The following is a 19,122-nucleotide window of genomic DNA, read 5'->3' as shown; positions in this document are numbered from 1 at the left end:
TCTTGTCAAAAGGTTAATGCTAGAAATTTCTGAATTATCCCAAATCAGAACATCAACAATCCTCCTCCCCCTTTCCCCCCAAACACCCAACTTCCTAGATTTAACCATCCTTCATTGTATCTGATCATTTCTTCTTAGGGTATTACACAGAACCACCATTATTTACACACTGACTTGGACACAAAACGTAGCATTGTTACCCAACGATTGCTTCACTAAGTGGCAAGAGAATTTCAACATGTAAATGATAAACATCAGGCTCACTACTTTATTCCACAGAAAACCCAGCCTGGTTCTATGTTGTTCCGTCAGTCACTATCTGTTTCGGTAGCAGATCCCATTTATTTTCCCATTGTTATAGTTTCACAGGTAGGCAAAGTGGCTTTTTATTTCAAAAAGATTCTGCTCTCAACTTAAAAGCCAGTTGATAAAACTTTTAATTAAGACACAATAGCGCGGGATATAAAAACACAAGAATCACATAAATATTTAAGTTGTATATACCGTTTTCGTGTAAACAGTTTTGCTTAGAAGCTAAGCCCTAATTGGATTCTGGCCGGAAACTTTTGGCAGATGACATGTATTCACAGCCAGGCTCTGCAGCAACGGTGAGGTGGAAGCCAGGTCAGTCCCCATGTTGACAGGCATGCAACTTGAAAACATTGCACAACAAGCAACACAAAGAGTGGAGAAGCTCACAACACTTGAAGGAGACCTCACAACCTTCACAACTGCGTTTGCACAGACAGGAGACCCACCCCTCTTCTTTCCACCACTGTATCTCTTACACGTGGGAGACCTTCTGTGATTCTCTAGCTTGTTTGATGCTATATAACCACTTGATGATTCTAGCATTTCTCTCGATGGCGGAAATGCCATACGGCACGCGGTCATTGGCACTGTCATCATTTCTAAGGTCACTATTACTGTCCTGAGACTGTTCACAGTCTGAGCTTATCATGCTTGCGCTGCGGAAGTTGAGCGATATGATATCAGAATTAGCCCTTGCAAAGTTTTCCATCCCCAGGTTTTCCAGCTCTTCCGGGTCCAGTCCGCAGTAATTGAAGAACCTCTCCACGTCCGCGTCCACTCGGAAATACCTGTCGCTCAAGTCTGATTTGGACCGCTGGAGGGAGGGTCTTCGGCTGACGCCACAGGCGGGTTCCACGGGCTCGGCCTCGGGGGACTTTATGGTGGCGATGGCTGCGATTTTGGGCTTGGGAGGCAGGGGAGGGGCGGAGCTGCTGCAGGGGATTGCCTTGAGGGGCTTCACGCTGGTCACTTTGCGGATGTCCGAGGAGCTGTGCGACAGGTGGAGGAAGGACTCGGCCGACTGCTCCAGCAGCCGCCTGCCCACGTGCGAGCCGCCCTCCTGCGGGCTGCCGCGGCCCTGCGTCGGGTAGACCTTGAGCGACTCAGCGAACGAGTGCCGGTGCAGGTCGGGCGCGTCGGGCCTGTGCGGCGGCCAGTTTCGGGAGCTGTGCTTGTGGCCCGAGCCCGAGCTGGAGCCCTCGGAGCTGTTGAGGATGTTCTTGAGGATCTCCAGCTTGAGCGTCTCCCGCTGCACGCCGCCCTCGGTCTTGGCGTGGTTGCCGAACACCTTGAGCGTGGGGCTGCCCAGCGCGCGCTTGGCGGCCGGGCACACGGGCGGCTTGGCCAGCACGGCCGGCTTCACGGGCTCCTGCTTGGCGTTGATCACCTCCTGGCTCTTGACGTACTTGGCCTTGTCGGCCTCCAGCCGCTCCACGGCGCTCAGCCTCTTGGGGTTGGGCTCGGCCTGCCTGCGGAAGTAGTCTGGCCCTTTGTTGAGGATGCGCAGGGGCACGGCCGAGGTGAAGGTGCCCGCGGGGCTGACCGGCTTCACCATGCTACCTGTCTGTAGGCTCTCCGTGGGCATGGCGGGCGGTCTTTCCCCGGCGGCCGTGGTGGCTTCTCTTGTGGGCGCCTCCGGACGGCCTGAGCAGACACATGTACACGAGGCGAGGAGCGGCGGGCGGGGCGGGGCGCGGGCGCCGGGGTCAGCAGCAGCAGCGGCGGCGGCGGCAGCAGCGGCGGCGCCTCATCTCACGGCTCGTTCACCGCCTCGCGGGCTCGGACGCACTTTCCTCCCCGTTTCCGGGCCGCCCCTGCACGGAAAGGCCACACGCCGCAAGTTCCTTTAATCTGCGCTGCTGCCTCCTTTCTCCTCCCTGAAGGACGTGGGAGTCTCCTCCTGGTCTTTGTGTTCAACTGCAGGCAGGGCTGAAACACAAAACAACCAACCGCGGGTTAGGAGGGGCGGGTGACATCACGGCTCCAGCAACAGAGACGGCCCGCAGCGCCGCCCGGGGGACGCAGACAGGCGGCGCGGGGAGCTGCTCCGCGACGGCCGCCGGGCACCCCCGACCTCGCGCCCGCCCGCGGCCACGCCGGCGCGGCTGTGCCGGAGACCCAGCGGGCTGAGGTTTCCCACCCGCGAACTCTCCAGCTGCCTCCCATTGGTCAGCTCCGCCTCCGGGACACGCCCCTCGGCGTCACTCGGATCAAACCCCAGGAAATTCTAGACCAAGGAGAAAACCAGGGTCTCGCCAACCCAGCTGGCTCCGCAGCTCACTCAGAGCGGCTGAGATACTAAGAATCCCTTACGCGCCTCTTGCTGCAATGTCCTGAATTAGAATGTTTCTTTTACAGTGAAGCAAAATTTCTGACCCTTGCTACCAATCTCTAAGTAGTACTGGGGACAGTCGCTTCTTTAACTCTTTAAAACTGAAAAGATGGGCAAGAAATGAGATTGACAGCAGTGTGTGTGAGAAGTTAAGAAAGAAAAAAGGTCAGTATGTTTCGCTTATCATACTTTGGCCAACAGACGTATTTAAACACACTTTCTCTTGAAAACCAAGAATGTATGAAGTTCATCCACGACACACGAGTTTATTTTTAATAGTAAAAAAAAAACACACAAAAAAAGCACAACTAGAAATACTTCTAGGTTACCACAAAAATAGATAATTATACCCTAAATGCTCCATAATTTTTCACAGTTAGTAAGTAGATAAGTTTCAAAAGCTTCTTTGCGGTAAATACATTCCCAAGTCCCCTCATGAGGCTGCAAATAAAATCTTAAAATGTCAATCATACTTAAAGTTATGTTACAGAAAACTTGGGTACGAATTAAACTTTCATGGGGCTTATACTCAACTTTCTGACCAACTTGACTACCAAAGTAACCACACCCTCTCCACTATAATTAGACATTTATCAATACTTCCAATATAATTCTACAAGAAGTCTTGCGATTTCATATGACATATAATAAACATTTATCCCTGGGGCCTTTGGAAACAACTCCCCTCGCTAGTTGCCACAGGCAAAGAACATTTACAAATGCATCAGTATTCCAAAGCAACTGGTTAATGTCCTTATCAGCATCTTAGTGATAACTAGGAATGTTAAGAGAGTAATGTATTCAAACTAATATGTCATATAACTAATTTACAAAATAAAGTGAGATCATCGGCTCTCAAGGTAAGAAAATGAAGACAGAAGAACAAAGGCCAAGATACTTCTCCTTATAATCCTCTGAAACTCCTCAATACGTGTGCAACCCATCAGCATATTTTGTTAGAGAGAATTGTAGTAATCTGCAAAAGGATTTTCTCTAATAAAAATATTTTCTATGCAAAATGTGAAAAAGCCCAAGGCAATTCATACATAATTTTCTTCAATTGTGCACTTCTATTTTGATACTTCAATTTACTTTAAAACAAAAAACAACGAACTACCTCCGCCCATGAAGATGAAATTAAAGTGATGAAATTGAACATATTTTGAATAAAATGCCAGAAGGGCACCCTGATGCCTCTGCCTGCAGAGCTTCTGGGTCTGGTCATCCTCCACCTCACTGGGAAGGTATCTGTAGGAGCCCTTCATGGGTTGGAGGTACAGTCTCACCTCCTTTACAATTGCATTCCCACACAGGAGCAGGTAGCAGAGCCTGAACTTGGATGCAACTCTGTTGGATCATATCCAGGGCTCTGGGGATAGGGCTGACTCCAGGATAGGTCATGCTTCTCCTGAGCATGACATGATGTCTCCACTGATAACCTCTAGTGCTTCCAAACTGCTAGAAGTTTCAAGGGCCAAAGTGGAAAACACCTAGTGGGTGGTGGGAGATAGGCTGTGTCCTTCATCCTGGGGCATGAGTTGGTTGGATGATATTTTTGCAATCCCTTTCCACTATTTCCAGTTTCAAAACAGTATACCAGTGAATGACTGAACTTTTGTATGTACCATCATTGACTGTTCTTAGGATAATGCATGCTTTTTAAAAAAAATTTCAAAATATGGAGGGGGTACAAATGTTTAGGTTACATGATTGCTTTTGCAATACTTGAGTCTTGGCTGTAAGTGTGCCTGTCCCCCAGATAGTATTCACTGTATACATCAGGTAGATTTTTGCCTTTCTTCTTCTTCCTCATCCTACTGTTTCCCACTCAGTTTTACTTTCCTTCTGTGCATGCGTGGGAAAAACTCTTTTAAACACTGGGCTAGCTAAAAGAATTTATGACTAAAACCCCAAGGACGATCATGGAAACAACAACAATTATAAATGGGATTTGATTAAACTAAAAAGCTTCTGCACAGTTAAGGAAACAATCAACAGAGCAAATAATTTACAGAACGGGCGAAAGATAGTCACAAGCTATATATCTGATAAAAAGCTAACATCCAGAATTTACAAAGAACTCAAGCATATGAGCAAGAAGAAAAATAACCTCATTTAAAAATGGGCAAAAGACATGTACTGAAGCTTCTCAAAAGAAGAGAGACAAATGGCCAATAAATATATGAAAAAAAGTTCAATGTCATTAATTGAGGGAAATGCAAATTAAAACCACGATGAGATGAAAAAGTCCAAAAGCAACAGGACAATGCTGTGAATGAGGAGCTGTCGTTTTCACGTGACATCCACTGGCATTAAAGCTTGTATAAATCTGTGCTTCTCTTCTGACCATCTTTTCTCTTCTAGTTCCATCATACTAGGACCAGAAACCTAACTGGCTATCCTCACTGGCTCGTGGCCTTTCCGAATGCCTGTCTGTCTGTTAAGGTGGGCTTTGGTACGGTTTGCAACACTAAATAAAAATGGTCACTCTCAACTCACAGGATTAAGGAGTGCCAGCCTGTCTTCTGGGAGCATTCCCTGCCAAGTGCCTTGTCTTCTTTGCATACCACATTCTTCATCCATGGGGCGGACACCCACGCTCGGGACAGCTTCTCCAGCACTTGAACAAGCAATTACTAATCTTAAAACCAGTATGAAAAGTTTATGTCAGAAATAGCACTTATTTCTAAGTTTCTCATACTCCATTTCCTTTTTGTTTCCATTCCTTCGCCCTCTTCCTCTGTTCTTCCCAGTTTCCCTAATAATTTTCAACCTAGTGATGGTCTTTCAAGACGACCATGGTTAGAGTTTATAGTTTTGATAGGAACTCTGGGAAGGAAACAAACAAACATCATCTTATTGGAAAACTCAAAAGCAACAGAAAAAGCTGGAGAAACTGGGTGCTCTGGGACAACAAGGCAGACTCCAAGTTTTCTACCTCTTTTAGCCCACAAAACTAAACCTACTTCAGAAATAAGGAAGGTGGCTCAGGCTGCTCTTTCTCATGATACTTAATCCTTAAGCCTGTGCCTTTTTTATTTTTGATGTCAAACAATGCTGGCAAGCACAGACCGGTAGAGTTCTAGAAAACAATCTGCTTCTGCAGTGCAGGACATACCTGATGAGGCCAGGTACCTGCAACAATGGTAAAAGATATACCCAGAAACTATACCTCAGCGTTGTAAAAAGAAAAGTCACGATGACAGTCTGTTCAGGTGAACCCTGGGGCACATGGCACTCTACTGTCTGTGGCCTTGCTGCTGATGAACTGGACAGGGACCTCTGGTTAGGCTGGGCACTGATGTGACAGGCCAACTGCTGGGCTGGTAGGGGCTCCATGTTGTTTCAGGGAAGGAAAATTAGATCTCAGCTTTGTTGAGTTTTATCAACAAAAGTAATTATACGGTCTGCCTGACTTGTGAGTTAAGGCTCAGGAGGGGAACACTTCTATTCACAAACCATTCTGGCTACCCCCTTTAACATCCATTTGAAAATTTCATGAGGGGATTAAAAAGGACTGTGTAAAAGAAACTTGGTTATAAAATGGCCTGCTCACATCAGGCAGGAGTGAACTCAAAAGGACCCTGGACTGGAGGTGACTGTGGGGTAGAGGAATGGGGTTGGGGCTGGCAGAGCTCGCTCATCATTTGCGTGTGAGGCCTGTTTGGGGAGGAGCCTCTGTTGCACAGAGCCAGCTGGGGGATGAGGGACACGGGGACGAGGAGGAGAAATGGCATCTCCCACCACAAACTTTAATGGTGCTTTTCAAACCTCAAGGTGGCTATGCATCCCCTGGGGATTTTAAATGCAGTCTGAATCAGTAAAATTGGGGTGAGGTCCCAGTTCTGCATTTCTCAGCAGATCCCAGGTGATACTGTTATCTCTGAGGAGCAAGGAGATAGGAAGAGGCCCACTCTTGTAGGAGCCAGCATCCTATTAGAAGCTAAACGCCTCCAGCACAGAGGAAAGGGGCCAAAGTTTCTTGTCTCTAACTAAATCAAGAAAGTCTGGGCTTTTTAGGCACAGAAATAGAAAGCTTAGAAAATTCCAAGTCTTGAAAACCAAGTTGGCCTGAATCTTTCTAGTTTCCAACCTGTTGGTGGCTCACAGGGGCAGTAGGTGATATGTAGCACTGGGGAGACCAGCATGCTGGGTCTAAGAATGTTTGCGACCCTGGAGGTGATCAGACACAGAAAACGAACCGCATGCAGTTTATTTAAAAAAGTGCTCAAGCCAAAACTCTTGTAATCTAGGCAATTATGAGTTCAGGCAGATGACGGCGAGTGCAGGGGTTGGGGACAGGGGTCCCCAGCTAAGGCCAGCCATGGGGACTGCAGCTAAGTGTTGACACTGCCAGGAGTGCAGAGCTCTGCGAAATTCTCCTGACTGTGAAGTTCAATACTATGCATTAGAGAACACCGATTGGCTACTTCCCCTTTAAATAGTGCTTCTGTTAATTAAGGGGCAAAGGATAGTTAATGGCTAATTAGTCTTCAATTTTAAGTAGGAAAAGAAGCACTGGAGTTAGAGCAGGGACCCTGGGAATTAAACAGCACCTGGATTCACCAAGAGCAGCTCCTAAGTGTGTGAGATGAGTCACTTCTGTGCTTTGCAGCAGGAAAGAGTGATACTGCAACAAACAGCAAGCCTGACTAATTCAACCCTAAGTCACTGAACATCTCAGTGTCTTGATGTTCTTATCTTTAGAAATGAACGTGTCGGATCTGGTGAGCTGGAAAATGTCTTCAGCTCAAACTTTTCTAGAGCCAAATAGAGAAAAAAATTGCCTTTGAGGTAATTAAGAGTTCTAAAAGAACTGATTCTGCTGGTTTCCTAACATGCCGATCACAAAACTCTTACAACATATGTAAAACCGTTCTCTGGAACTCTGCTTTGTAATTTCTTTGGTAACAGTTATTTGTGTGGATTGACTGTAAGTGTAAGTATCCAACTTGCCCTGCAATCATGGTCGCGTCTGTATTCCTGGTTCTCCCCAGGTAAGAACGAGTGCATCCTTGTCATTGAAGTAAAACTCATGTTTCACATGACACTGTTCATTTTTGGATTCTTTACGAATTTAAGAGAAATGAACTAAAAATATGAGTACTTACTAAATTAGGCTGTGTTCAGTCAATTAGTACTAAGTAATTAGTACTTAGTGACTGAGATATTACATATAAAATATAAAGGAAAAATGTCACAATTTAAAGATACAAAATACATTTGATGAATAATAATTGCATAAGGACTTAAAGGTAGAGGAAGGATGAAGAGGGGACAAATTCAAACAAAGGCCAACAAGGTGACAGTGGCCGGCGTCAGCCCTCTACTGAGTTCATGGTGTGTTCAATAAACTAAAAAAAAAAGTCTACTGGCTGGTACAAGTGCAGGGAACAGCAGTCAGAGGCTTATGGGGGGTGAAGGAAGGGCAGATGGACTGTGGATTTTATGCAGAGAGTAGTGAGGTAATTAGGCAATAGTGACATGGTTACTATCTGCCACAATGCGGGGGGACAGGACAAGATGGAAGTGAGTGTTTTACAGACAGATAAGTCCTGGGAGGGGAGATGACCCAGACACAGTGTCACCCAATAAGGCACTGGGTATGGGTCTGAGCCTGGCTCTGATCCATCCATGTGGCCTTGGGCAGGTCACTTCATTTTCCTGTGCCCGAGTTTTCCCATCTGGGAAATGGGGATAATAACAGTCCTTACTTCTACAAAGTGGGTTAAATAAGAGCACAGAGGCACTTTTCACTCACATAGACCTTATCAGAAGGGTGTCTTGGGATTGAGAGTCTGCGTTTCATGAGATATTTTAAAAGGTGCACCAGGCGGAACCTGGTGGCGGACAGGACAGGGAGGGCAGGGAGGCCCACGCGGAGGCCGATTCATTCTGGGTTCTCAGGGGACTGCCAGGCGGTTTGTGGGAAGTCATGTACTCTCCACCCTCAGCCCCGCCGCCTTCCTCCTCTGCACTCCGGGCGTGAGCCAACGTGGACTGCAGCAGCCCCTTCACACCGGCTGTGCCCGTTCATTCACGCATCCCTCATTTCCTCTGCCTGCGATGTCTTCAATCAACAGGGTTTCATGAAACACGTTGGCCCCTTACTACATATCACAAATGGTTAATAATAATATGGTTGTTGCAAAAAGCGTATTTAAAAGCAAACTGTACTTACAAATTGTGCCTCATTTCTGCATGTGAAAGGAAGCAATGCTATTCCATCGATGTCGTGTTTTCTGACATCTTCCCTTTCCCTTGCAAGCACAGAATCTCTTTTTTACCGTGAGAAAAACTTGAAAAGGATGCAAAAGTAAAGGAGAATAACAAAAGTGAATGAGCAAACCGAGTAAAAAGACGCACCAAAAAAGGCTGACTTGGCATGCTGTAACTTGAACAGAAATGAAGAAAGCAGAGGGCCCACCATCTGGAGACATTGAGTCAGAACCACCACCCTTTTGGGACCTGCACTTTTTCAGTTACTGAGAAATGGATCTCCTTCCTTATCTCCAGGGCAAAATCCCTCACCATCTGTAATTTGGACAGTTGGACCCTCTTCTTTCTGACCTTGCTATAGCCATCAGCCATCTGCTCTGGGCTGTAAGTAAAATAACCTTGCCAGAAACACTATCGCTTTGTAAATTCTTTGAAACCACAGACTTTTCCTAATAACATTTAAACTTCTGGTTTCAGGGTTCTAGCCATTTTATTAAAGTTTATTCTTTGAGTTGGCTGGAGTACATCTTCTAATGCCATTTAGTAAAAGATCCTCTTGCCCTAGGTTTCTATAATTTTGTTTTAATTAGGCACTTTAATTTTTTCCACAAGATGGGTAAAACATTTCCCCATTTTTTTCAACAACCCCTTCAAGTCTTGGTTCTTTTGACACACACGCTCTAGAGGGCCAGAGGATGGGAAATGGATGTTGGAAGGAGTGTGGGGATGAGAGGGAGGCCAACTCCGAACCTCTAACATTTTTATGGACATGGATCAAGGCACGTCCACCCAGCGGCACTCCTGAGGCGAGCAGAGGCACACTGGCGCCACAGACAGGACCTGCACACGCGTTCTGATCAACCTGGGAAAGTTATTTCAACACTCCTGAGTGTGTGTACTATGTTGGTTAAGACAGCATCCTCCGCGTGGCTACTCAGGAGGGATGAGTGGGTGGGTACAGTTTGTTACCCACAAAGGTTTTGCATGATGTCAGGTGGGCAAAGAAAGATGCCAAGTTTGCTGAAAAGGGAATAACTCTGCCACAGAAAAAGAGCTTCAGGCCAGTCTCAAGCCCTTTGCTCAGTGCTCGGGTATACATTGGTGGCCGCAACCTCCCCTCACTTCAAACAGGCTGAGCCTGAACTCAGGGGCCATCCAGATACCTTGATAAAAGTCACTCTGAGCAGAGGGACCTGGGGACTGGCTTATACCTCACGTCTGAAGGTCTAAGGGAAGAGTCTGTGCTGTCCTCTCCAGCCTGACCACCCAGGCAAGTAGAAGGGCTTTTCTGAGAGTTCAAGAGTGAGGAATTCCTAGGCCTATACATGTTATCACCAAAGGGGCTCCCGCACAGGAAGCCAACAGGGGGAATGTCCATCTGGAGCCTCACACTGTGGGAAAGGCTGTGGATACCACTAGCTGGAGAAGAGACGCACCTGCCTCCAGGGAACTAAAAAGCCCCCAAAGAGAATCAGCTCTGCACCATGCCATGCCCAGGGGGCCCCAGGTTGCAGTTGCAAGAGCCCAGGAGGGAGCCTTGTAACCTCCCTGAGCACTGTGCGTCCTCTGCACGTGCGACTCACCAAGGGCCTGCTGCGAGCTCTCAGGTCAGGAGTGACACCTGGTAAGGAACAGTAGAGGACTGGGGCAAGGAAAGAGAGATGACGGCAGTCCTCCAAGAGGTCTCCAAGGTGACTGGGGGAGGGAGAAGCCAATTTAAACTGGGTCAGAGGTTGGAGTTCTCATAGTGATAGCCAGAACTTTTCCATGCCTGAAACTGATCTGAGGGTTCTAAATTATTTAAGATGAACTGAAAAGATGATGGATCTGGTCTGAGATTTCACCTAGGGATAGAAAGGAGAATTCAAGGGGAAATGGAAAAAAAATAACAAAACAAACAGCACACACCGTTTTCCCCTAACGAATCTCACCCAAAAAATAAAATAGGTCTCCAAAGCAGGATGGGGGGTGCTGCCTGTCTGCAGACTCTGGTTGGCACCCTGGCTCTGAGAGGACCACCCTCAGCTGAGCCCCCAGGCTGACACTCCTCAGTTCAGTCGGGTCCGGGGGTCAAATGCACTTGCTCCAGGGCTTAGCCAGCTCAGTGTGCCTCAGTTTCCTCACTTAGGAAATGTGGATCATGACAGTTCCTGCACCTCCGGGCTGGCGTGAAAGCTCCAGGACACAATGCATTGAAAGCGCTCCACCTGGACTCGGGTGCCAAGTTTGTTCAGTAAATGTAAGCTATTATTAAACGCTGTCCCCCCGCGTCCACAACTTGGCTCTGATAATCACCATCATTAGATTTCAAGCTTTACGGCCAGCAACTGAATGATCTTTTGTGTGAAAATGATTCTATTACTCTCTGGTGACAGAGTCTGTGCCACTTCTGTCACAGCGGATGAACTGCACAGTTTCTGGCTAAAAGGTCACTTGTGTGATCCCATTCTTATTTGAGTTACAGAGAAAATATGTGGTTTCGAATTTCAAAGCAAACAGTTATGTGAGTGAAACAGGCTAGAGTAAACAATAAAGCCATTATTAAAAATGAAATCAAACCTAACGTTCGTAGGAGAAAAAACAAGCAGGTCAAATCTCAGCGCAGGATGGATTGTTTACTTTCACGTCATTTTCCAAGGTCATTTAGAAAACTCGTTCACATGCACCATTTTCATTTGTAAGTAAAGCCATTATCAAAAATGTAATGAGCTGTTCTTAAAATGTCTTCCTCCTAAAAAAAAAAAATGACTTACTCCTGTGTAAGACACTTCCAATGAAATAGAGATAGAAAAAATAAATTTCATTTCTAGTTCAACGTTCTTCCTTGGCCTAAGGTAAAGAATGTGTTGTTCTAAGAGGGCCCCCAACTTGCATCAATGTGGGGGAGCCCGGGATTACAGAAATTGATGCTGCCCTGAGCCAGTGCCCAAATCACTTGGAAATATGATGACTTGCTTGATGAAAATTACTGTGAGTAATTAAAAAGCAGGGCTACCAGCATTCCTAATGAAAATCCAATAGGACTGCCTGCTTCCCCAGACAAACATAAAGGGATCCTCCCTTCTGGTTTCTCCTCTCTGATGCAGCCCAGTGACAAAGTGTGAGGCTACGACCAAACTCTAAATGAATGTGAGTTCATTCAAGGGACCACTGTCCTTTTTTATAGGTGTTATAAGGCCTGCTAGTTACTTGAAGTCTGAGTTGGTTCCTCCACGTTGGGTGGACCGGGAACGTCTTCTAGCAGCAGCAAGAACTCAATGAACTCTGACTACAAACTGACAGTGCCTCGTGGAGTTGTGGAGGAACTGAGTGGAGAGCTCCGGTTCCTCGTCCCAGCAGGCCTTATTAAAAGGCAGTCTGATCCTCCTTGTAGAAATAACGTCTCCAGGACTGGCTAGGGTCGTGGGTACCACAGAGTCCAGATTGGAACTACAGCTGTGTGGATCTGGGGGTGGGGGACCTGCGTCTGATTCTTCCCCAAACATCAATGATAAGCATCTCACTTTGCGTAATACTTTTTTCTTTACCCGTGCAAACTTGTCCTTGAAGGCAACTGTAGCACGTAGGATAAGGAAGATCACTGTGCCAATACAGACAGACAGAACCTTTATTTCTGAAAAAAAGTTTTAATGTTTTTAGTCAACAGCCTTGGAGCAAAAGCTATTTACTTTGAAACAGAACCTGTGTTGTAACACAATGGTGAAACATTCTAACTTGAAGGGAGAAAAAGTAAAGCAGCACATTTTGGGAAGTGATCTGAGTCTGCTGTGAGTGTGTTACATAAATTGCTACATAAATTATGTTAAAAAGTTTTCTGTTAATAACGAGCATGTCTTACTAAAGACATAGAATCTCTCAGGAACTGTAACAATGCTTTTCATATATTTTTAAATTCAACCCCACTAATAATAAAGCGAGTATTATTATCCCCTCTCTACACATGAGGAAATTGATGTCCAAAACATTAATAAGGAAGTTGTCTAAGGTGCTCAGCTATAGGGGTAGGGGCTTCATACTGATGTCAACACCGGTGGCCTGGCCCACCTCACCTTGTCACACTGTTGTTCATCCCTGAAGAAAAGACGTGTATGAAGCACTGAATATATATATATATATATATTTTTTTTTTGCAGTTTTTTGCTGGGGCTGGGTTTGAACCCCCTACCTCCGGCATATGGGGCTGGCGCCCTACTCCTTTGAGCCACAGGTGGCGCTTCTGAATGTATTTTTAAGTGCTTTAAATTTAAATAATATGTCTTAGGTACCCACACTAATTATATGTTACTTCTGAAAATTTTCTCTTCTGGCCATTTACCGCTAATACCAGCTTCTTCCAGAAGGTAAGAAAAGAGAAAAAAAAAATCTTTTTGACTTTTTGGTAAATCAAATACCCATGCGACTGTTAACAGCTTAAATGCACAAATAGACAAGGTAAAATGTTTATAAACAGAGTCCATTCATTGTAACTTTTCTTGCTTCACACCATTGACTGTAATCTATCTAAGTCAGCTGGACTTTGAGAAAATAATGAAATCTATTTTAAAAAGAACACTAAGCAACCCGAAACTAAGCTTTTTCTTTCCTACTGTACACAGCTTTTGGAGAACAAGGATCACAAGCTTTTTATCGCTGTTTCTACTAAAGCCCTCGGCTATGCACACAGTAGACTCTCAATAAGACATTCACTGATTTGAATGGACATGCTATAAACACTCAGTTGAGTATCTAGCACATTCTTTTATGTTGTAAAGGCCCAATGAAAACGTTGGATGAAAAACTTGGGAAGGGAAGCTAGGGGTTTCTGTGTATAAATTTGAAAGTACGTGCTTTTGACTGGAGATCGTGGCGCCAGTAGCACACAGCTTCATAGAAACTGTTTACTCACAAAAACACATCAGTGCTGAACTGTGCTTCTAACACAAACAAGGTGCAAAGGGAAATCAATACAAGGTTGAATTTTACAGCAGAACTAGTCAATTCACTTAAAATAATAATAAATACTGTTGCTCTCATTTGAAAAGAAACACCTAGAATTATTTTCCATTTCTTGAAAAGCTCTTAGTTCAGCAGTCCTGAGACCTAGTTCTTGGCCTCAAGTATATTCTGAAAAGACAGTTTATTTTTCATTTCTAAGGATTCAGATTGAACTATAGGATCATCTTCAAAATAAGACATGTAAGATGATAGCCACCTATTTTTTACAGAGCGTATTTTAATCTTTTTAGCACAACATATCTTATATAAAGTCGTTTTCGAGCCTAAAATGGTACAAGGTTAAGGCTTCACCACAATTTGTACTTGAAATATTATTTTTGGGTCCAAGTGACAAGAAGCTGAGGAATGACTAATAAGCTCTTTCCACCCTGCCCAGGTCCCAGCTCTGAGCTCCAGGGAACGAAAGCAGCGGGCAACAGGCCAGCTTTCGGGGCTCCGCCCACAGAGACAGGTGTGGTCCAGCTGTGACTAGAGGGAGCGCAGCCTTAGGAGGGAAGGGGAAGAGACCAATGATGTGGGCATCTAGGTCTGTGGTCATAGACTCTCTCCCCTCCCCTCTGTAGCCTCACCTGCCCTTTCCCTCCTTCCCAAAGCTCTCTGTCACCTGCCTCTACATTCTGCTCCCTCCCTAGAAACCCCTCTTCCCTGCTTGAGTCTTTCAAGCTGCATAAAGTCACCAAACCCCCTGGGAAGCCGTTTTGACCTCTCCTTCTGCCATGTCCTCCTTTCTCACAGCCCTCACTGCTGAGGGGTGGGTGGTGGTAATAAGCCTCCTCCCTCAAGAACCAATGATGGGGCACAAGGGACCCCTCTGGACACCTGCGGGCAGCTGGCTGGCTTGGCCAGTACGGCAGCTCCTGCCGGGGAGAGGACTTTTCAGAATCCTTCCTAGGGATTCTCATCTGACACGTGTTCAGTTCAGGATGGGTCTTTGCTCCAAGAAAAAAGAATAGAAATGCGAAAACTTCACCTACTGTATAAGAAAATGGCTCTGATCACTTTCCCACTATAGGGGTGGACAGGTGAGCCAGAGCGGGGCCCACTACCGGGGGGTAGATCAGCACATGGGAGGAAGAGGAAAGAAGATGCTCTAAAAAATTGGTGAGAAGAGGCATTCATGAAATATATAAATAGGCCCAATGAATATAATACAAGGTAGTGACAATAAAAGCTCTTTGGTGAGATTCTCCAAGGGGCTCTCAAAATGTCACAACACCCTCCTTAGTGGCAAAAAAGTATTCTAATATCTTGCTAAGGAAATTAGAATATCTTCTGAGCAACAGAGAACTAACAGTCTAGTCATGACCATTTTAGATAAAACCGGACTGTCTTCAGGCAGCCTGAGCCCCGCTCTGGGCGGGGCACAGAAGGGCACTGATCCTTCAGACCTTCTGACCCACTCTGCACCATGAAGACAACCACCCAGAAGATTGGGGAACTGCCCCAGAACGGGCAAGTTCAAGCATGTTTATACAGACAGAAGAATTAGGAGGCAGGACAAAACCATGAACACCTGCCTTCTAGTTCTTCTGTTATTTGTTCATTCCACGTTGTTAAGCCTCTACATTGTGCCAGGCAGTGAGCAAAATCAACAGTACGTGGAGTTGATGTGGTCCAGCTGTTTTCAACCTGTGGGTTGCGACCCACAGGAACTGTATTAAAGGGTCACGGCATTAGGAAGGTTGAGAACCACTGACGTAGATGGTAATATACACAAAGATAACTAGGAATATGGCTCATGCACTCTGGCACATAATCCTAGCACTCTGGGAGGCTAGATCGCTTGCACTCAGGAGTTCAAGACCACCCTGAGCAAGAGTGAGACCCTGTCTCTACTAAAAATAGAAAACTAGCTGGGTGTCATGGTGGGTGCTTGTAGTCCCCGCTATGATGATGCCATGACACTAACCCAGGGCAACAGAGTGAGAATCCGTCTCAAAAAAAAAAAAAAAACATGAATCTAACATGTAGTCTGATAAGCATAGATGGTGAAAAGAAAAGCAGAGCACGGACAAGGATTTACTAAGGTGAAATTTACTGTTGATTTCTTTGGCAAAGTGTATGGTGGGTATTCAGGAAAAAAAAATAGAAGAACTGGTTGGTGAGTATGGCTGGCTTGTTTTATTAGTCTGCAGAGGAGATAACAGCTGGAGATTGGTAAGTGGGGTCAAGAGAGAGTGTTCATTTTATGAGAGTGGAAATGGCACACGTTTGTATGTGGACGGAATGATGCACTAGAAAGGAAAACACCCCCAATGAGGGAAGGACTTTACATGAAGCCACCAACAACAGGGAATAGAAATCAGAACCAGAAACTTCACAGATGGAAAGTCATGGCATACAGGTGTCATGGGCATTGGGCATCAGAGAGCTTTTTAAATGATTAACGCTCTAAAGGAACAGCAGGGAAGCACAGCCCCTGTGGGTGGGGGTGTGTGTCTACATGACCCCTGGCAGACCAAGGGTGAGCACGGAGCAGAGAACACGTGGCCAGGCCAGAGGATGAAAAGCAAAGCAACAGTGTTTGTGGCAATGTCCCCAGATGTTGGCGAGTCAGCAGTTACCACCTAGTACAGATTAGAAACTGTCACAGAGGCAAAACCTGATAGTGACAGGAAGCTGCAACTCTCCATTTGCTCCCATCTCTTTTTGCCAAAAGCAAATCATATGACGAATGATAATTTTATCACCTATAAGACAGAGGAAGAAAGTACTGGTTCTGAGAACTTACAAGTTTATCAACGGGGAACCAGACACCGTAGGGAAAAACAGCTAAGAATACCTAGAGTATATACTAGCTAAGGAAGGGATCTGATCACCCCAAAATACTCCAAGTGCCACCACATGGCAGGCACTGGTCTAAGCCCCAGAGATACTGATGTGCATGAATCAGACACAATCCCCAGTCCTCGGAGGACACTGGGACTCACACACATTCTAGGGAACAGACTGCAGGATTCAGAGTTGGGGGTGATGAGACTCCATGGTGAGACTCTAAGCAAAAACGTGCACTGCACCCAGAAGCCCCCAGGGCTGACCGTGCTGGCGGGGCCACACGCTGGGGGCTCTGGGGTCAGATGCTACATGCTCCCACCCTCACCCCACCACTTACCAGCACGCAACCTTGAACAACCGTCTCTTAACACAGCGATTTTCAACCAGTGTAACACACTGGTGTTCCCTGAGAGGATCTTAGGTGTGCTGCGAAAGTTTTTAAAGATCATTGATTAACTTCTTTTTGAAATAAGTTCAAAGCACAGTATGTATATTTTCTTTTCATTCTTTTGTTTGATCAACATAGTTTAAGTGCATGGTGGAAATTTAACTCTATGTTCAAGTGTGTCATAAGATATAAAAGGTTGAAAACCCTGTATTTAGGCTCCTTGCCTGTGTGCTGGGATGATACCAGGGCTTATCTTAGCACAGCGGGTGATACATGTTAGCCACTGTTCTTTTTATTTTTTTTTGAGACAGAGTCTCATGCTGTCGCCCTGGGTAGAGTGCAGTGGTGTCACAGCTCACAGCAACCTCCAACTCCTGGGCTTAAGCAATTCTCTTGCCTCAGCCTCCCAAGTAGCTGGGACTACAGGCACCCACTACAACGCCTGGCTATTTTTTGGTTGTAGTTGTCATTGTGGTTTGGCAGGCCCAGGCTGGATGCGAACCTGCCAGCTGTGGTGTATGTGGCTGGCGCCTTAGACGCTTGAGCTACAGGCCCTGAGCCGCCACTGTTCTTTTTAAAGAACCGTCAGATGAACGTCACTGAGGCAATTTTGTGGATTAACAGAATAAAGAATTTCTGAAGAATTAAAACTGTCTAAAACTGGAATTCACTGCTTGGTGAAGAAGTGAGCTTTTCATTCCTGGAAAGGTTTGCGCAGAGGCAGGCTTTACCATCTGTCTAAGAAATTTTAGAGGTGATTCCTGTAATGGTGAATGTGTGTCATTTCTTTTTTTTTCCAGTAAGTTCTGTTTTCTTTGTTAACTTTTCTCCCTGCCTACATTGAACGTATTATCTTCTCAAAAGGAAGAAAGGCACGTGGAGACAGAGGGAACCGTGAAGACTGAAGACAGTAAAGATAAGCTGCGAGAGGCAGTAAAAGAATACCTGCAACAGACTAAGCAGGTGGCAGGAATATGCTTGACGATGCAGACTAAATCTAAGACGAGAGTAAAGAGGAGGGAATTAAGGGAAGGCGGCTGGATGAAAGTAAGAGAGACAGGGAGGAGTGTGTGGGTTCTCCCGTGAGCCACAGGCAGCCGGGACCTTGAAGCAGCTCCGTTCTGCCTGGGAAAGCCGTGCCCTCTGTCCCTCACTGCTCTGACAGCCACAGACGGATCTGTGCTAGGGCTGAACTCTCAGGTCCTTTATGGCCCTGAACTTCATGCACTGCTTATACAGCACGTCTGTACATACAGAAACTGCCCGATTGGGAGTTTATGGACTGGAAAAGGAAACCACGGGGCAGAGGCCATGTTGGGGGCTAAGAAGTGATTCTCTGGGGCAGCAAAGGAGTTAGTTGATGCCTGCAGGTCTGAGGCAGCCTCTAAAGTTATCAATAGCTGGATGGGTCTAATATAAACTGTGCAAAAGCATTCTTCTGCAAGCTTTTTTTTTTATCTCATGGCACACTTGAACCTCTAAGTTAAACTTCCACGGCACAATTAAATTATGTCAATAAAAAAAATGAGTAAAAAAAGAATATAGTTACTGTGCTTTGAACTTCTGAAAGGAATTTTATTAAAGATCTTTAAACTTTTTTCACAACACATCTAAGATCCTCTCATGGCACAATGGTTGAAAATCACTGGCTGAAGAGTCATGTACTTTGCACATATTGTCAGCTTATTTTTGATATCATGCTATCCCAAATTTGACATTTGGTCAGAAATTCTAGTTTAGCAATCAAGTGATGAGATCCTCTAGTCAGGAGCCGGTACACCTGCGGCAGGAGGCCGGCCACTGGCTCAGACGCGAGACGCTGCCTGCGACCCCTGGGCACCAGGCCCACGTTTCCCAAACTAACTGACACATGTAACTTTCCCTCCATTAGCTTAAAGGGGATCGAACTCTTCTGTGACATTCTTCTTTTTTTATTGACTACTAGAGGGAGGTATTGAATTTTTCTCTTTTGTTTAATAGTTTCAAAGATAAATGAAGGCTTTTAAACGTTCATCTATTTTACTTATCAAGGGATTCTAGATCATTCATTCCCAGTGTTGCTTCTAGAACTCTAGGAAGTTGAGTCTTCTGTGTTTACAAT

At 45.6% G+C, this 19,122-nt stretch overlaps 1 protein-coding gene across 6 annotated transcripts in view; it reads right to left on the bottom strand.

Moving 5' to 3' along the window:
* Nucleotides 1–369: 369 nt before the first annotated feature.
* Nucleotides 370–19,122, bottom strand: part of FAM110B (family with sequence similarity 110 member B) — a 137,255-nt gene continuing 118,502 nt past the window's right edge. For all 6 annotated transcript variants that reach the window (XM_053559431.1, XM_053559432.1, XM_053559434.1 and 3 more), the window contains one exon: nucleotides 370–2,241. In XM_053559431.1, the coding sequence (XP_053415406.1) occupies nucleotides 785–1,897 (1,113 nt within the window). In that variant the 5' untranslated portion in view covers nucleotides 1,898–2,241 and the 3' untranslated portion in view covers nucleotides 370–784. The remainder of the gene's footprint in view (nucleotides 2,242–19,122) is intronic.

Source organism: Nycticebus coucang, chromosome 13, assembly GCF_027406575.1.
Source record: "Nycticebus coucang isolate mNycCou1 chromosome 13, mNycCou1.pri, whole genome shotgun sequence".
Taxonomy (NCBI): domain Eukaryota; kingdom Metazoa; phylum Chordata; class Mammalia; order Primates; family Lorisidae; genus Nycticebus; species Nycticebus coucang.
The sequence above is the reverse complement of the archived record's forward strand: the minus strand, read 5'-3'. Positions and strand labels throughout refer to the sequence as shown.